General features: G+C 40.8%; 1 protein-coding gene across 1 annotated transcript; it reads right to left on the bottom strand.

Moving 5' to 3' along the window:
* Positions 1-1,828: 1,828 nt before the first annotated feature.
* Positions 1,829-14,400, bottom strand: MPHOSPH10 (M-phase phosphoprotein 10). Its single transcript, XM_048868179.2, has 11 exons — positions 14,201-14,400; positions 10,834-11,479; positions 9,564-9,709; positions 8,778-8,958; positions 8,309-8,450; positions 7,661-7,728; positions 6,110-6,247; positions 4,800-4,910; positions 4,470-4,577; positions 3,601-3,831; positions 1,829-2,034 (listed from the first exon to the last, which is right to left on the bottom strand). The coding sequence occupies exons 1-11, from the start codon at positions 14,278-14,280 to the stop codon at positions 1,894-1,896; spliced, it is 1,992 nt and encodes a 663-aa protein (XP_048724136.2). The 5' UTR covers positions 14,281-14,400; the 3' UTR covers positions 1,829-1,893.
* Positions 14,401-17,759: the final 3,359 nt, after the last annotated feature.

Raw genomic sequence — 17,759 nt, forward strand, 5'->3', positions numbered from 1 at the left:
AGCAGCCCCCGAGCTGGGGCTGGGAAGGAAGGGGGTCTCTCCCCCACCACAGCAGCCACAGAGCTGAGGCTGGGAAGGAAGAGGGTCTCTCCCTGGCAGCCACAGCCTTGGTGCTGGGGAAAGTTGCCTCATTCTCTGGCCACTGCAGCCCCGCACATCCCAAATTTGCCCCACCCCCTCTTCTCACCCCACTGCCTCCTCCCACCTACCCCCTCATTCCCCCAAAGCCACCTCAGCTTACATGTGCGTCTTCTCCAGGGTCCAGGAACCTAATTAGTGGAGCCATGCCTGTGCAGCTCCACTAATTAGGTGGGTGGCCCTTCATTCTCTCATGCGCCCACCCAGGCGCGCACCTTTGAAGGAACTATCCGCAGACCACCTGAATGGAGCTCTGGTCCACAGTTTGAGAACCTCTGGTCTAGGTTTACTTGGGCCTCCCTCAGCACAGGGAGGCCCCTCTCAAGGTCCCTTCCAGCCCTACATCTGATTTTATGTAATAAGTACAAGGCAGCAAGAGGTACTTTTGGGCCTTTCCTTTGAGAGTGCCTCATGAATTCATGCTTTAAGATCAAGTGATATGATTTTGAGTCACACATACACATACACTGATCTAGAACTAAGTTTTGATCATCTTTCTTCTGAATACCAGCAAATTAAATACTGTAACACTTCAGAAGCTAAGGTTATAAGAACTGTGACTGCAGCTAAAAGGTTAAATTTGATGGGGCAGAAATAACCTAAGACATCAAGTATAGGGACACTTAAATGGTTCGTTTTTCAGAGTAGCACTCGTGATAGTCTGTATCCACACAAAGAAAAGGAGGCCTTGTGGCACCTTCGAGACTAACCAATTTATTTGAGCATAAGCTTTCGTGAGCTACAGCTCACTTCATCGCATGATCCAATGAAGTGAGCTGTAGCTCACGAAAGCTTATGCTCAAATAAATTGGTTAGTCTCGAAGGTGCCACAAGGCCTCCTTTTTTAAATGGTTCAGTAAGTTACTATTCATCCTTTATTTCCTGAAGAGCATCTTTAGACGGGGCTACAACAGACAAGTGCTGAATAGTAAAATCCATCCACTACTAAGGTTCTCAGATACACTAAAACATTGGATTTAGGCAATTATTAAATCTCCCTTTCCCCACTCTTTTCTGCGTACATGGGGAGAGGTAAGAAGGGAATAATTTGGAGACAAATACACTAGAACCTCAGAGTAACGAACACCAGAGTTACAAACTGGCCAGTCAACCCCACACCTCATTTGGAACCATAAGTATGCAATTAGGTAGCAGCACAGATCCTCCCCCCTGCCCAAAAAAAGTAAACACAGTATAGTACTGTGTTAATGTAAACTACTAAAAAAAGGAAAGTTAAAAAAAAAAATTTGACAAGGTAAAGAAACTGTTTCTGTGCTTGTTTCATTTAAGGCGATTAAAAGCAGCAATTTTCTTCTGCATAGTAAAGTTTCAAAGCTGTATTAAGTCAATATTCAGTTGTAAACTTTTGAAAGAACCATAACCTTTTGTTCATAGTTACAAACAACCTCCATTCCTGAAGCGTTTGTAACTCTGAGGTTCTACTGTATATAAAAATACTGAATTTTCACAGATACGTTGTGATTAATTAACTGCCTATTATTTGAGGCTTTTCTTTTAGAGGAAGACGAAGGAGACTGAATTCCCAGCAGAAAAAAAGTAAGTAGAAGGCTGAAAGAAAGAGCATAAAAGGTCTAGCACATTTTCATCACTTGCAGCAGGACACTCAACTGAACTTCAACTTACGGAAGATTTTCTAGCATTATATAAAATAAAAATCTATTATTCGAAGTGCGATGTTAACAAATTAGAAACATTTACTTTAATATATACAAGGTATAGCATGTATAAAATGTATTATAATTTAAGTTTTTGAGCAGAAATTTCTTGCTGTGTCTTCTGTATTTTCTTTGCACCTTTGATTTGCATTTTTACTTGATCTTGTAATTGAGAAAAGAATGCTCGAGATGATTTCAAAGCCCTGTCTTTACCTTCATCCTGTCAATAGACAAAGTGTTTATTATAATACAGAACAAGCTAGCAAATGTTCCAACAGACTGGACTGATGTAACTACACAATTACAAGTTAAACAACCTTTTTTATTTTAAATATACCATACTTATAATCTAATTGATAACTGATTTGCAGACAGCTGTTATGCCATCCTGGGTTTTTGTCATACCGTAATTTCAAAAGTTAAGGGATGTGTTCCCTCTTCATGCACATGCTTAACACCTATTAATGTTGAGAGGTATATATGCAAATCCAGGAGTGAATCCTTGGATATTATCAGTCCCCTCTAGAGAAATACAGATATATTGCTTTTACAAAAATAAAGTGCAAAAGTACAAATGTTTTAGATGTATTAAGGATAACTACTTTCCATATTCTTTTCACTGTTTTAAAAACCTCTAAGATTAGGAATTAATGGTCTCTTTTACATGGTAAACCCCTCAGGAACTATATAGATTTAATATTTTGCTCCATTCAAGTTACAAGATCAATATTTGGTATTACAGAAGTCCCATACAAGTATTTGTTCTTGTAACATTTAAATTCAAACAAAAAACAACATAAAAGTAGTATTCTGAATTATCTCTCTAAAGCTCAGGAGGAACTAGCTAGGGTCCTGATCATCCAAATACTTAAGCATGCAAGTAATTCCATTGAGTTTGATGGGACTACTCATATGCATAAAAATAAGCACTTGTGCAATTTTTTTCCAAGACTGCAGCTCAGGTTGTGAACTTTGAAATAAAGCAGCACAGAATATAAAGAATGCGGGTCACGTATACTTTAAAGATTAATTCCAAAATAACTGTTTTACGGTTCATATTTTCTTTGCTGGATCCACAGATTAAGTTATTTGCACATACTAAAGGAATGGGCAAGATGCCTTTAATTATTATGATATCCTCATGTGAATATAGTAATTGCAGAAGAAAGGAATATTTACACAGATGCTATCATTTAAAAATCACCATATTTAAGGTAAAAAACAAAAAAATCTATAGAACAGATAACACAAATATAACACAAACACTGCAAATATCAACAAACATAACTGGTCAGACTTCTCTTGGTTTTGAAATTAAATATTGATACGTTGGGCCACATTCTCTGTCAAAGAAGTGCTCAGCCCAGGTATGAATAAAAAGGCATCCATTGCCTTCTACCAATACTAGTAGTTGATTTGGACAGGGCTAGTCCCTGGCACAGGTTAAAATAGCCTTAACATCCTAAGGAATCAATACAGAAGCTGGAGTTTACCAGGGTGCAGGAATGACCCCAACCACAACCCAGGAGCTGGTTGCAGAGGAAAGATGATGGCATAGGAGCTCCTGTGACAGTGCATGCTATTTGGATGCAGGGTTGCTTTATACCAGAGGTGGGGGCAGGGAACAGGATGGGACAAAGCAGCTGGTGTGCAGCCCAGCACTGAGAGTTACATTTCCAAAAAAAATAAAAAAAACACATCTAAAACATTTGTCAATTGCACTTTCCAATTAAATTACTACATAGACATTTGAAATTTACTACTAGACTATGTAAGACAGTCTTACCTTGAGCAAAGTTGTTTTGCCTTCTTTGGTGAGCTTTTTTAATTTTGCCGCCACAGCTTGTTTGCTGAGTTGTGCACCTTGTTCTAGTTTTGTTTTTTCCAGGAGTTTTTGACGCTGCTTCTTCTCCCTTAGCTTCATACGTCTGTGAAGCTTCTTCTTTCTTCGTTCTCGTTTTTTGTCTGTGGCAGTCTTTTCTGCATCTGTTTTCACATCTCCAGCTTTACTCTTTTCCTAGAGAGACATAACAGCACTTTTGGATCCAAAATTATGCCACCTAGGCTAGTGACGAGTACAAACAGAATGGCTACCATTGCTATACATCTCATTGACTAGCCAGCAGAAGTAGCACTATTCATCTCCCACGCAAAGCAGTCTGTGTGTTTATTTCCTCTCTCCTGTACCCAGCTTCCTGCGGCTGAGAATGTGCCTGAGTTGTTATATATATATATATATATATATATATATATATATATATATACACACACACATACACACACATATGGGAAAACAAAGACAGATGAGTAACTGTCTAAAGCTAAAGACAGAGTAATACAGATTAAACAATACATTTCTTAACTATAAAAAGAGTATTAGGCAGTCAAACAGTCTACATAGTAGGATAGTTTTCAAAAACAGAATAACCTGTGCAGAAAAGGAAGCTCAGCAGGTGGTGAGGAAAGCAGTCAAATCTAGTTAAGCCAAGCTAGCTCCTTTGACTTCACTGTGCTGGAAATCCTTAAATCTCTATGAAGGGGGTTCCAAGAGAAGAATGTCACAGAAAATGAGTTCTCTGTTCTGAGGGTGCAGGATACCCTCAGTGTGCAGACACAAAAGGAACCCTGTCTGTAGCTCTTGATTAAATTTCTTACCTTAACCTCCTCTGGAGCCAGGAGAGCTGCATCACTAACACTAACTGGTGCTACTTCCTCCATAATTATAGCTGGAAGATTTGAGATGATTTTAACCTCTGGCACAGGCTAGAAAGAAGGAAATGTCATTTATGTACATGAATATCATGTCACAGCAATATATTACTAACTGAATTAAGTCACATTAAATACATTTCCATTTATATTAAGGCTGATTATAATATGTTTCTGAAATACTCAACAAGCAATTGCATTGAAAGTATCCCTCACTTTACTGCCTATTTCCCAAACATATTTTATTGTATGAAGTGTGAAAACTAATGGACTCACTGGTTTAGGTGTGAAGTGGAAGTTGGAAAGAGCATCCAATTTTAGGAAGAGCGAGTCCATCATTTTCTGAATTTCTATGTGTTCAGGATTTTCTTCCTCTTCAGTTTTTTGCTGTTAATAAAAATAATATGTTAATAGCAAAATCAGTTATAGAGAAACTTGCATATAAAGATATTGGAGCACTTTACATTAAAGCTGCAATACACAGTTTATATCCATTTTACAGATGGGTAAAGCCCTGCACGGATACAAAATTTGTATCTGCATCTGATCCCCAAACATGGGCCATGGATATAAAGTGGATATCCACAGATTTGTACTATAGATGGGTACACTGAGCCACAGAGGCTTCAAATGATCTTCAATATGTGAACAGCTGAGGGGAAGATTTCCAAAGAGAAGTGAGAGTCAGGCACCCAACTTTCACTGAAAATCAAGGGGAGGTAGGTACCTAACTCTTACTTGTGCGTTTGGAAAAAACACCTCTGAGGAGCGTTCTGAGTCTCTGAGGAGCCCACAGTCTCAGTGGATTAAATTCTGGGATGATGTTTTACATTGGTAAGTGGTTGTGCAGCTCAAATATCATGTGAAGTTGGCTAGAGAAGGGGACACTAGGGAAGCTTAGGCTCCTATTCATTCAATTTAAACCAAATTCACATGTGAATTTCTGTGTTGCTTCACACTCCCATTAGATGTAGTAAAGAAGATTAAAACAAAGGCCTTATAAGATCAAGTCTAAGATTTAACGAACTCTTAATATTTTTGATTTAAAGGATTTGCATTATCTGTGAACTCAAAGGGTTCAGCAAAATAATTATTCTGATGGTACAAACTGGAGTGGCTTAAGCAAAATAGGAGAACAATTGTATCAAATATGATTTACGCAAAAGATGGTCCAACATTAATCTCCCGATGGACATTTTTTAAAGCAATCACTGTTCCAGAATGTTACTTCTTTCTATAATTTTTATGCCACATTTTAAGACAATGAGTCAGTCTCGTCAATATTTGTGCAAATTTAACAGTATATGTTGAATTTTTGGTATCAGTTCAGCTGCCCTGATTGTACTGATTGAACATATCAGGATTTCCCAATACTCATGGCAGTTCAGTGTTTAAAAATAAAAAATATAACTTTCAAGCAGTCACTATTGGATTTTTCCAACCAACAGCAATGGCAGTGTGTGTGTGTCTCCATTATCATAACTTACTTGGTAGAGTGTCAAATACTCCTGCTCATAGATTCAGAGAGAGAGAGAGAGAGAGACAGACAGACAGACACTGTGTCTGTGTCCATTATCATAACTTACTTGGTTGAGTGTCAAATACTCCTGCTCATAGATTTCAGCAAGACTCAATTTGCTCTTTTCATGATCCAGAGTTATACGCTTCTTGTATTCAAAGGCATCTTCTTTTGGTTTTTCTTTACGTATTACATCATCCCAAGCCTAAGACAAAACCATAAAATAGTTAAGATGCAATTGCATCAAATAAGCTTTAATAGATCATTTTTATACATCATGTTCTATCAGACATCTCATTTGTTGTTTCAGCTAGCACATTAACTTGATTTTCCAACATCGCATTGAACCTAACAGCAAAGGGCAATTTTTCTTATACAATGGAAGCTACCTTTTATTTTGCCACAACTTTGGCAATTACTAAATGTGTTAACACCACACTATAATTAAGATAGTATCTTTTAAAGGAATTGTATTTAGTCCAAAAAAGCTCACACCCTGTCAAACAAGATTGAAGCATAGACACCGTCACCTACTTGCCAGTCTTGTTTTGTATTGATACAACTGAAGATGGTACACTAATTAACAACCAAGGATAAAATTTTGAAAGTACTTTTATATGAATTATAAATAGCAATATGATTTCTGTGCAATTAAAATTAAAAAATTCTATTATACTATATTTATTTACCTACAGGATACGTTTAATATATTCTGAAAAATATTATTCTTGGTCAATATTCTGAGTAGAGATTATTAAATAGAGAATTGCATATCCATTATATAAATTCCGTGTACACAACTCCAAAGTAGTCCTTTTATAGTTGAATCTGTAAACTGTGAGGGTAATTTTAATTATCTATCTAATTGACATACGTTATAGCTATGACTATGTTTTAGTCACGAGTATTTTTTAGTAAAAAAAAAGTCATGGACAAGTCACAGGTAGTAAACAAAAATTCATAGCCCATGAGCTGTCCATGACTTTTACTATATAATTAATTAAATTAAAACTTGAGCTGGGGGTGTTCTGCGAGTGGTGGCCCCAGGGCGCCGCTGGTGCTGGGGGGTGTGTGTGTGGGGGGGGTGCTAGGAGGTGCAGGAATGTGCTGGCCGCTTCCTGGGAGTCCCCCCCCAAGATAAGCACCGCCCTGCACCCCAACCCCCTGCCCTGAGCCCCCATCCAAACTGCTGCAGGGTGGGGGTGGGGTGCTGCACACACACACGGTGGCCCGAGACTGCTCCAGCAGCAGCCAGTGCAGCTGTCTCCAGAGCTGCCTGATCTGCTCTGGCCGCTGCAGAAGTCACGGAATCTATGACAGACATGCAGCCTTAGTTATAGCACCCAAAAGGATACAGAATGGAATCATTAAGAATACACTATCAGCATTAAGCAAAAGCAATATTCAGATATTTCGTTTCTTCTGGAAATGCTCAGGAGACAAACTGATATCTAAAAAACTAAGGACCTTAAACTCATGCTTGGAATTCATTCCTGTGCCCCCAAAACTCCAAGTCAATACAAGTACATTTGAATGTATCAGACAGTGTTTAGGGTTTGTTTTTGTTGAAATATTTAAGTTTCCAAATAAAACAAAGAGGAAGTCAAATCTTATTAACCTGATCTTTTATCCTCTGTTTGATAATATCCTCAAGCTGAAAGGTGGTTTCCTCTGTGATCACAGGAGCTAAGAGGGCAAAAAAACCAGCAAGTTTAAAGTATTTAGAAACTAAATCATTCATTAAATGAAAAGGAGATTAACAGTTCTGGAGATATTATTTTTGCATTGATTTTAACTGGTACCTCTTGTTCTATAAATAAAAACAAAAAAGACTGACAAAAATGCTAGAAAATATATACAGTACTTTAGAGAGGCATGTTGGCCTGGAATGAACATTGACTAGGTAAGCTAGTAGGTTTATTTCCTCAGGAAAAATTGCATAGTATGAAAGTTTGAGAAGGATAACCAAGTTGTGTTTGCCCTATAAATAAGTGGACACAAACAATGGGTCATTCTCATATGATAAAGTTTAGTTTACATCTGAAAGTTCAACAAACAGGTGAGGCAATAACATTTCTATGGGGGAAAATATGGCCTTATATATATTCAAGTTTAGTCATTGTTTGGGCAATGTTTGGCAAGTTTAAAAGGATGGTGGAGGGAGGATGCGGGGGGGGGAAACAGACAGCAGTTGTGCACCACTCTAATCAGTAAAACAAACAAATAACCTAGCATAATGTCTGAAATTTAGCATAACTGTATTTACCCATTCTGACCGCATGGTCAAAGAGCAAAGATTCCTCCAAAAGGCTGTTTTCAGGTCGTTTTTGTCCAGTCACTTCTCCTGTAAGCTGCCAAGGTTTTTCCTCCAACAACTGCTTTTCGAGAGATTTAATTTTTTCATGCATCTGAAAGATAAAATTTCCTGAAAGTTAAAAATTTTTTTAAAAAGTTAAATGCACGTGTTTAGCAACAACCAAAGGGAAATCAAGTTAGAGTAAAGAATATGAATAATTACTCCAGTATTTCTAGATTCTTTACACACCTTTTGCCTTATCTTTCTGTAAATACGCCACTATTTGATCATTTCATCTAAAAATTTTCTGACGCTTTCAGACAACTTAACGATATTTACAAATACAATCAACTTATTAACATACATGGCTTTGGCTCAAGTTTTAGTGGAAAACTTCAAATCAATTGCTCATGAAGGGGTACTAGAACATTTTAATTACCTTTTCCTGCCTTTTCTCAAAAGAAGATTTTATTCCAATGGGATCAGTTCTCTTCTCATCTGGTATATCTGTATCGTCTTCTTTTTCACTGTCCTCTGGTAAGTTAAAAGTAACTTTTTTAGAGACTTCTTTAGTTTTCACATTCTGTTCCATTACATCCATTTCATTATTTTCCTCAATCCTATAAACATTAAAATGCCATTATATAAATGGAAATAGTACATGCTTGTGACATTTATTGTTTAATATATTATAGAAGCCACAGGTAAAAAAACTCCCCCTTTTTAATAATGATGTTTCCCACCTACTATTGCAACTAATATAATACATTTTCAGAGATTCCCAAAAACTTTTACTGCACTTTCCTTAAGACCTAATATAACCCTAAAAGTAGGCTTTTGCGTGACCTGCTTCATGTCTAGTGGAGATATGCCTCCCCAGTTGAAGCAATACATAATTCATTTAAAGTCATTTACTCAAATCCCACAGGGCAACAATAGAACAGTCTAATGACTCTTCTTTTCTCAGTCAAAAAGTAGTTAATTAGTGAACACGTTACACTGACATTACAGAAAGACAAAAACAAGTACATTAACAGATAATGAAATACTTGCTACAACTTTTAAAAGGCTACTCCTTCCTTAATATAATAGTATTATCTCTGCCAAATAAATTCCTAAATTTCCATTTTATTTTCTGTTTAAGAGATGGTGTCACATCGTCAGTGACAATTCAAATAACTGGCAGATCCCATAGAACAGTTACAAATCGTTCAAGTGTACATACTCATCAAAAATGCCTTCTTCATCCTCCTCCTCTTCAGTGTCACCTTCATCATTCTGATCATTTTCACTATCATTAGCTAGGTCACCATTGTCATCAATAGGGTCAAAGAAATCTTTATATTTCAAATTTCTAGAACTTTTAATGGGCTGGGGAGAAGAGAAAATAAGAGGTTACCCAGTGAAAGTGACAAGTCTAAGTGAATAAGAATCTCCCGTTACCACGAGGACCATGTTATATATACCTACAGTGTAAGATCTACAATGGGAATTCAATGGATTTCAGCATTAACCATTGGTCTGGTAGACAGGGGCCTTAGTCCAAGTGAGACATTTTAAATGTCATCAACTAATAGTCAATTCTATTTTAATTTGCTCAGAGACCAAGGAGTGGAAAAGCAGTGGATTTTAACAACTGACATATTTGTTGAGCTGTGTGGGATAACTCATAAGTCCCTGACAGCATAACACATGGCTCCAACATGCATTGGTTTATTAATTCCAGAAGCACCTTGTTTTTCTCTCTTATTACATCACAAATAAGATACTGAAGAACAGAATTGTCACAAGCAACGTTAGTTAAGAAAGTCTGAAAGTAATTTTCAAGCCAGAATACAGCAGCTCAAGTTTATTCACAGCCTTACCCTTATGACATGCATACTACTCACCCAAGTTACCATGGGACCCTGTCCTTTCCTCTCTCTACCTATCAGAGTTTATCAGCTTCACCTGTTTTGTCTTAAGTTGAGCCCTACTTCTGCTATTTGATCCACATGGGCAGACTCCTATGCTCATGAAGAGTCCCAGTGACTTCAGAAAGATGCTGCACAGGCATGAAGAGCCATCCAAATGTAGGTTGTAAACACTTCAGGGTAGGGACTTGTTTATTTGATCCCAGATATTTATGATAATATATGTTAATAGATCCACAGATTTTTAAGTCCAGAAGGGACCATTATGGTCATCTAGTCCAATCTCCTGCATAATACAGGCTATAGAATTTCATCTAGTAATTCCTGCTTTCAGCCCATTAATTTGTGATTGAACTACAGTATCTCTTTTGGCATCTGATCTTGATCTTAAGATTTCAAGTAATGAGAACCCACCAAAACCTTGTTAAATTGTTCCAATGGTTAATTACACTTTTTTTAAAAGTCTGCATTTTGTTTCCAATTTGAACTACAATTTCCATTTCCTGTCAGTTTTTTAAGCTAATTTAAATTCTAATGGCTTGTGACAAAAGTGTTTCTAATTCTGGATGCATATATCCTTACCTTGATTTTATCTTTTTCAGATTCTTCTTCATCCTCATCAGAAACAATATCTTCAAAATAATCAATCTCCTCCTCATCCTCCTCATCATCCTTCTTCATGCTTTCTTCTTTCTCTACATCTTCCAAAAAGGCTTCCATCTCAGCCAAGCTGAAAAATTTATCATCCACCACGGACTTTTCTCTTGATTTTTTCCAGGTACTCTTCTTCAACTTTTGAACCTGTTGCTCTAGCTCGTCAACATCTGAATCCTCATCACTACATATCTGCCTTTTCCTTACTTTGGATTTACTTTGCTTTTCTTTACCCACACTTTCATCTTCAATACGGGCAGGTTCTGCTTCCGTGCTATCTTCTTGTTCCATTTGCTTATCACTGCTAGTGTCTGCCTCAAAGTCATCCTCTTCTTGGGCTGGGAAAAGGTAGAGATCTTTGTCTTTAACATCTCTAACAACAGCTTTCTTGAAGTAGTCTAGAACTGCATTATTCTGTAGCTCTATTTGTTGCCAGATCTGTTCTTCATCAAAGTTTTCTATTACCAGTTCTTTTAAAGGACTCCCACGCACTAGTTTTGTCCCTAGTGCTTTATGCAAATCATAAAGAGTCTTTGTCAATGAACTGAAGTCTGCAGCCAGTCCATCTTGTACACTGATAAAAACAAAATTAAAAACATCACTGCACATAACGATAGCAAACTGAAAAAATGTTAAAATTCAAAAGTCAATTAGAAAGCGATCTGAGTTATGACAAATGCATTTTTACAAAGGAAACCTTGTATAGTCTTAAGATTGTTTCTTTTTCAGATACTTGTGGAGTTTAGTTATTGGGTTTACCAAATGGTTCCTCTGATGCTCCCTTTACATCTGTTCAGTGTTTTTGCAGCAAACGCCTGGTTGCCCTTCAACAATTGCAGGCTTTACTTTGTTTATTACAGGGCATTTGCAGTCCTATTAGTAAAATTCCTTGAAATTAAAGTATATAGTTAAGGTCAAGCTTTAAAACATGTAACACATACCTAGAGATACTGAAATAAAACGGACCATAGTTAAGGCTGCAGGTTTGTCATGGATTCGGTGACTTTCCGTGACTTCTGCATTGACTAGTGCACCTGGCTCAGAGGCAGCTAAAGCAGCCACTGCGCCAGTTGCACCGGCCGCTGCTGGGGCAATCTTGGGCCACCGCCCCTCGCCCTCAGCAGTATCGGTTTGAGTGTGGGAGGGGTTTAGGGCATGGGACGGGCGAGGCAGGCACTGGGCAACACTTATCTGGGGGGCTCCCCAGAAGTGGCAACATCCCCCTCGCTCAGCTGCTAGGCCAGAGGTGGGCAAACTAAGGCTCGTGGGACCACCCTGCCCCTGAGCTCCCAGCCAGGGAGGCTAGCCCCCGGCTCCTCCCCTGCTGTCCCCCTTCCCCCACAGCCTCAGCTTGCCGCACCGCCAGCACTCTTGGCAACATGGATGGCTCCTGCCATGCAGCACAGCGTCGCATCTACTAGTCCTGCTGCTCTGAGCAGCATGGTAAGGGGGTGGGGAGGAGGGGGTTGGATAAGGAGCAGGGGGTCCCAGGGGGTGATCAGGGGACAGGGAGCGGTTGGATGGGGCGGAGGTTCGGGGGGTGGTCAGGGACAGGGGGGTTGGATAGGCTTGGCAGTCCTGGGGGGGGGGGGGGGGGGAGGAGGAGGCCTGTCAGGGGACAGGGAGTGTGGACAGGGGTTGGGGCCGTCAGGGGACAGGGAGCACTGGATAGAGAGTGGGGTCCTGAGGGGTGAGGGGGGGTCCTGGGAGGGGGCGGTTAGGGAACAAGGAGGTGGAGGGTTGGGTGGGTCAGTGGTTCTGAAGGGGGCAGTCAGGGGGCGGATACAGGGCGGGGGCCAGACTGTTTGGGGAGGCACAGCCTTCCCTACCCAGCCCTCCATACAGTTTCGCAACCCCAATGTGGCCCTTGAGCCAAAAAGTTTCCCCCTCTGTGCTAGGCAGAGGCATGGCCAGGCAGTTCTTCACACTGCCTCCACCCAGCGCACTGGCTTTGTAACTCCCATTGGTCAGGAACTGTGGCCAATGGGAGCTGCGCGGGCGGTGCCTTCACACCTCCACCTAGCATCTGAGCAAGGGGGATATTGCCTTAACTATACTATAGTTTCCCCTACCAAAAATTTGCTTAGGGATTAACTAGTTTGTCATCTTTTTCTCCAAATATATTTGTTTGTAAATTTTCTTCAAATTCTAAATATATTCTTGGTAATCTATTCAAAATAGCACATAAAAAACCCAAAGGGATCATAATGGAAATTCTCACAGGATAAAACCTAAGGTCCCCAATCCTGCAACCAGATCCATGCAGAGTGCCATCCAATTGTGGAATCAGGGCCTAAGTTGCAGTTGCTGTGTAGAATTCAGACATGCCCCAAGTCTTACTCACATGTAAATGAGGAAATCCTTGTATAAGTAGTTTTTAAAATATCTCCCTGTTGCTAAAAAGGATTTTTCTCTGTGTTTCACTGAGATTTAAAGTCCCTTTTTTAAGCTTAATTCAATCATCACATCAACAGAAGACCACAGAATTATCTGAGCTTTAACATATACCTAAATTAAATCTTTCCTTAAATGACAAAAAACAGATTTAGGCCCATTTAAAGTTTGTTTAATTATAGAAATAAAACTGTTCGTTTTAATCATGCAAGTGAAACTTATAGACACGTTCTCTCTAACACAGAAAACAAGGTTGGGTGGGCTAATTAACAAAGAACTGCCAGTCCTGAGTCTTCAAAAATTACAAATCAAGTCCTCAAAATCATGAAATTGTCTTAATAATGAGATTTTAAAAAGTCTTTCTTGTTTCCAAACTTTTACATTATATTTAGATCATATTTGCAAGATTTCCCCTTCAACCATGAGTGGTAGAGACTTGCTTTTATTTTTTTTAATGAAGGTATTTGTACAGCACCGAGCACAATAGGGTCCTGATCCATGACTATGGCCCCAAAGTGCTTTAGAAATACAATAAAATTATAATCATCAAGAAAATAACTGGGTCACTCCAAATAGCAGAACAGGAGGCCTGGTGCTCGCCTGGCAAAAACCCCAGGGAGCTAGGACCATCCCCCACCCTCCCCACGAGTGGGGCTGGCAATGGGGCTGCAGTACGTCGTTACCCAGGGAAGGCACAGAGGGGGCAAAGCAGGGGGTGTGCCCGGGGTCTGAAGCTCTCCGCTGGGATGAGGGGAGGGAGCAGGACGGGTTATCAGAAGGAGCGCCCACAGCGCAGCCCAGCCCAGGCCAGGCCAGGGGATGAGCGAGCCAGGGGAGTCGCGGCGGCGGCCTGCCCCCGAGCTGGGGCTTCCTGAAGGGGGAGCGCCGTAGGGAGCTTCACCTGAGGAAGCGCTCCGGCTGCGCCGCGGCAGCACCTAGCAGCTTCAGACACGTCTCCAGCCGCTGCCTGGGCGCCGCCATCTTCAGCCTCTACTCGGAGTCTCAGACCCACATGGGAAGAGGTCGGGAGGCGGGGCCTCAGGCACACCGGAGCTCCGGCGAACAAGTCCGCCGACCCGCTCCGGACCCCAACGCGGGCACTGGCAGAAAGGTTCCGCCTCGCAAGGGTTCCGCCTCGGGATTCTCCTTCGTCCCCGGCCGGGCGGCCGCGTGTGCCGCAGGGAGGGACACCCTCCCGGAAGGGGAAGGGATTGCAAGGCCGGGGACTCGTTCACGCCAGCAAATTCCTGCCCCCACGGGAGTAGCTTCCAAAACAGCTTTCAAATGTATCACAGAGGAGAGGCTCTGGGTGCTACGGAAATCGCACTGCCCCCTGCACCACATGGGTTACGCGGCCGGGCCCGGCTCCTGCCCACACGCCCTTCTCGCGCCCCAGGAGGCTGCTCTGCCCCCCGCGCTGCGTAGGCCCTTCACTGCGCTGCCAGTGTCACGCCTGCCCAGCTCCCGCCCCCAGGGGCTACCTCCAAGCTCCCGGCATGCGTGATGCTGTCGGAGCGGTAGAGGCCATGCTATGGAAGGGGAGAGTTCGAGAAAGGCCCCCAAAGGAGGCTGTTCAGACTTCGAGACATGGTGTTATTGGGCAGTCTCTATTGGTTTTATTAAAAACCTAGCATGGAGGCTACAAGGTTTTTCTCATTTAATTTTGAAAATGGTAGCGGGTTCTTCTCTATAGGCAAAGATAGCTTGTGCGCCCAAATAAGTCCTGTGTCTGTAGGTGAGCAAGACCCACCATTTTGTGCCACCTCCTTTCCTCTCTGGTCTACTCTCTCTCCCTTCATAACTATCCCTTTGAGGAAGGATAGCTTGGTGGTTTGAGCATTGACCTGCTAAACCCAGCGTTGAGAGTTAAATCCTTGAGGGGCCCATTTAGGGATCTGGCCCAAAAATTGGGGATCCCTCCTGCTTTGAGCAGGGGGTTGGACTTGATGACCTCCTGTGGTCCCTACCAACCCTGATATTCTATGACTTGCTTTTGAGAGTGAAACTGGACACCCAGCAGAGAGAGTTAGAGTGGGAGGATTTGATGAAAGATTGGCAGTGTTTTGACAGCTCTCTCAATCACATCCTCTATCTCCCATGCATTAACTCAGTCTCTTATACATCCACTATATCCCCTAATCCTTCAAGCTCCCTTCCCCTATGTCTTGCACTGTCACTCATCTCTGATCTTCCTCCTTTCGATAGATACCCATTAGATACCCATTCCCATTATTGCAACCCCCTGCTTACAATTACCCCCAGACACTCCCTTTTGGTATTTTCAATTACCCCCTCTTTAAATTCCCCAACTCCCTCCCCAAACTCTTCTCCCCAGGAATCCTACTCCTCCACTTCCACATACAAGTATGCTTATCCAGAATTCTTCACCCAAAACCCACCTTTGCATAGAATTCTCTCCCCATTCCTCCACAAGCCCCTGACCCCCCACTCACTATATACAGATTCAGAAATCCTTTTTGCTTCACTTGGAGGTAGAAAATAATTGTTCTTCCTAAGACTACAATGATCTCTTTTCCTCCCACACCCTAGGAACCTGCAAGACAATCTCAGATATTCCCAAAGGACAAATCACAAGGTCTGTTAGCAATTAACAAATTCTCAGTAAGCAATATGCCAGCTATAGTTACTTTTGGAAGAGGCATTATAACTTGCTTGCAGTCTAGAAAACCATATGGTTTTATCCAATTATTTTGACAATTTTATTAATTCTATTCAGACAGACCTTTTATTTTTTTACTAGTTTCATTTAATAAGCTGAGTGTACACGGTGGGGACAGAAATCTTGAGTGTGGATTTTAGAGTAATGGCACTAATGTACTTGTATATATTTATGTAATATATAGTAAATAAAGTATGGGACATTGTTACTATTATAACAATTTTAATACTATACCTTGTTTATTTCCTTGCCTGCTCCCTGCACTAAAGTAAAACTCGCCTCCTCTCTGTCCTTTCCCATAGTCTCACCACTAGTTGTGTAAGAGCCTTCTCCTCTGCAGCTCCTACCTTCTGGAGCAGTTGTCCAAGTATACCTCTCTGTCATTGAATCTTTACCTCTTTTTAAACCTTCTTTTAAACAAAATATTTCCCCCCTCTCAGTCTACACTTCTTGAATGGAATATTTTTATTTACCATATAATATCTTTCTACCAACATTCCCTGGATTTTACACTGTATACTGCCTGCACATAGGTAGATCCAGTGAGCATTTGCACAGACCCAAGGGTTTGCCATAAAAAGGGAATTGCAGGATTGAGACAAATTGCAGGATTTTGCAAAGTGCTTTAGGGATACACCTTGTTTGGAAGACACTATATAAAAATATATTCTGATCCTCAATTGTTTGCTCGAATGAATAATCCCATTAATTTAAGTGGGAGTACTTGTGAGAATAAAGATTTACAACAGCAGACCCTAAAACGGTATGTTGTATAATTGTTGTTTTCTCCCCTTGCGTGACTTTAATACTACCCTAGATTTGGATGGTTATTAGCACTGAACACATTTGCTAAATATAGTAACTGTACAGTTATTTTACTATGCAGTTTTGTCTCTGTGACCTAGATTCAACTATTTTTTTAACATACATTTTCAGCAGACATTGAGAACAAAATGCCTGATGGTATTTTGCATCACTAAACTCAAAATTCACCCAGGCACATATTCACAGAACTGATGTATTAGAAAGAAAAACATTAATCCATGCTAACACATTACATGATAATTTCCTTCAAGATTATTACTGAAGGTCAAACTATGCACTAGGCCAGGAGCTTCTGCAGCAGTTGGGGAAGTGTTGTGGGAAGGGAGGAATCCACCTACCTCCCAGGCTGCAATTTGCAAAGCCACTCAACTGTTATTCTCTGGGGTTACAGTAACCTTGTCTCCTGTGTGGTTCTTCCCATTCTGCAGAGTTTTGATAGATCCACATAGTAATGGATCTTATTGGTCTCATCCCAGCTATTGTCACAGTCCACCTCTTAAAACCTCCCCTGGGCGTTGGGATGAAGGGAGCTCCCACTCCCCCTCAATCGTGAGGCTGAGCTTTACAGTGCACTGAATGTTCGTATATGGTGTGTACTTTCCACATACACTCCTTCAACTCCACTCAGAGCCTTCCACACTCTCATAGAGGGAGAGGGGAGACAGATCCCTATTTGATTAAAGCAGTTACCCAGTTTTGGGAGTCTTGAAGGTTGTTTCAGCGAGGAGAAGAAATGGGTGGTGGAGTCAGGTATGGTATCTTTTTGATACAATCTTGTTTATCTAAAATAAATTATAAAATCTGGTTTCCATGAACACAATAGGACTCAAACAACAGAAGGTTATTTGGTCACAGTTCCCAGGCTCTTTCTGACAGCACTTTACCCAAAAGCTCTCTCTCATTTTTTTCTGAGGGTCATACTACTGGGGCTTCTCTTGCTTCTCTGGGCTTCTTT

The sequence above is a fragment of the Caretta caretta genome, chromosome 10 (genome assembly GCF_965140235.1).
Source record: "Caretta caretta isolate rCarCar2 chromosome 10, rCarCar1.hap1, whole genome shotgun sequence".
Taxonomy (NCBI): Eukaryota; Metazoa; Chordata; order Testudines; family Cheloniidae; genus Caretta; species Caretta caretta.

Bases quoted from the DNA above. Each gene is read 5' to 3' on its own strand.
- MPHOSPH10 (XM_048868179.2), bottom strand. From the start codon at position 14,280: ATGGCGGCGCCCAGGCAGCGGCTGGAGACGTGTCTGAAGCTGCTAGGT. The intron at 9,710-10,833 runs GTAAGGATATAT...TCTTCTCCCCAG, and splicing joins CTGAAAAAGATAAAATCAAG to CCCATTAAAAGTTCTAGAAA. The intron at 4,578-4,799 runs GTGAGTCCATTA...CCTTCTTTCTAG, and splicing joins TCCACTTCACACCTAAACCA to CCTGTGCCAGAGGTTAAAAT.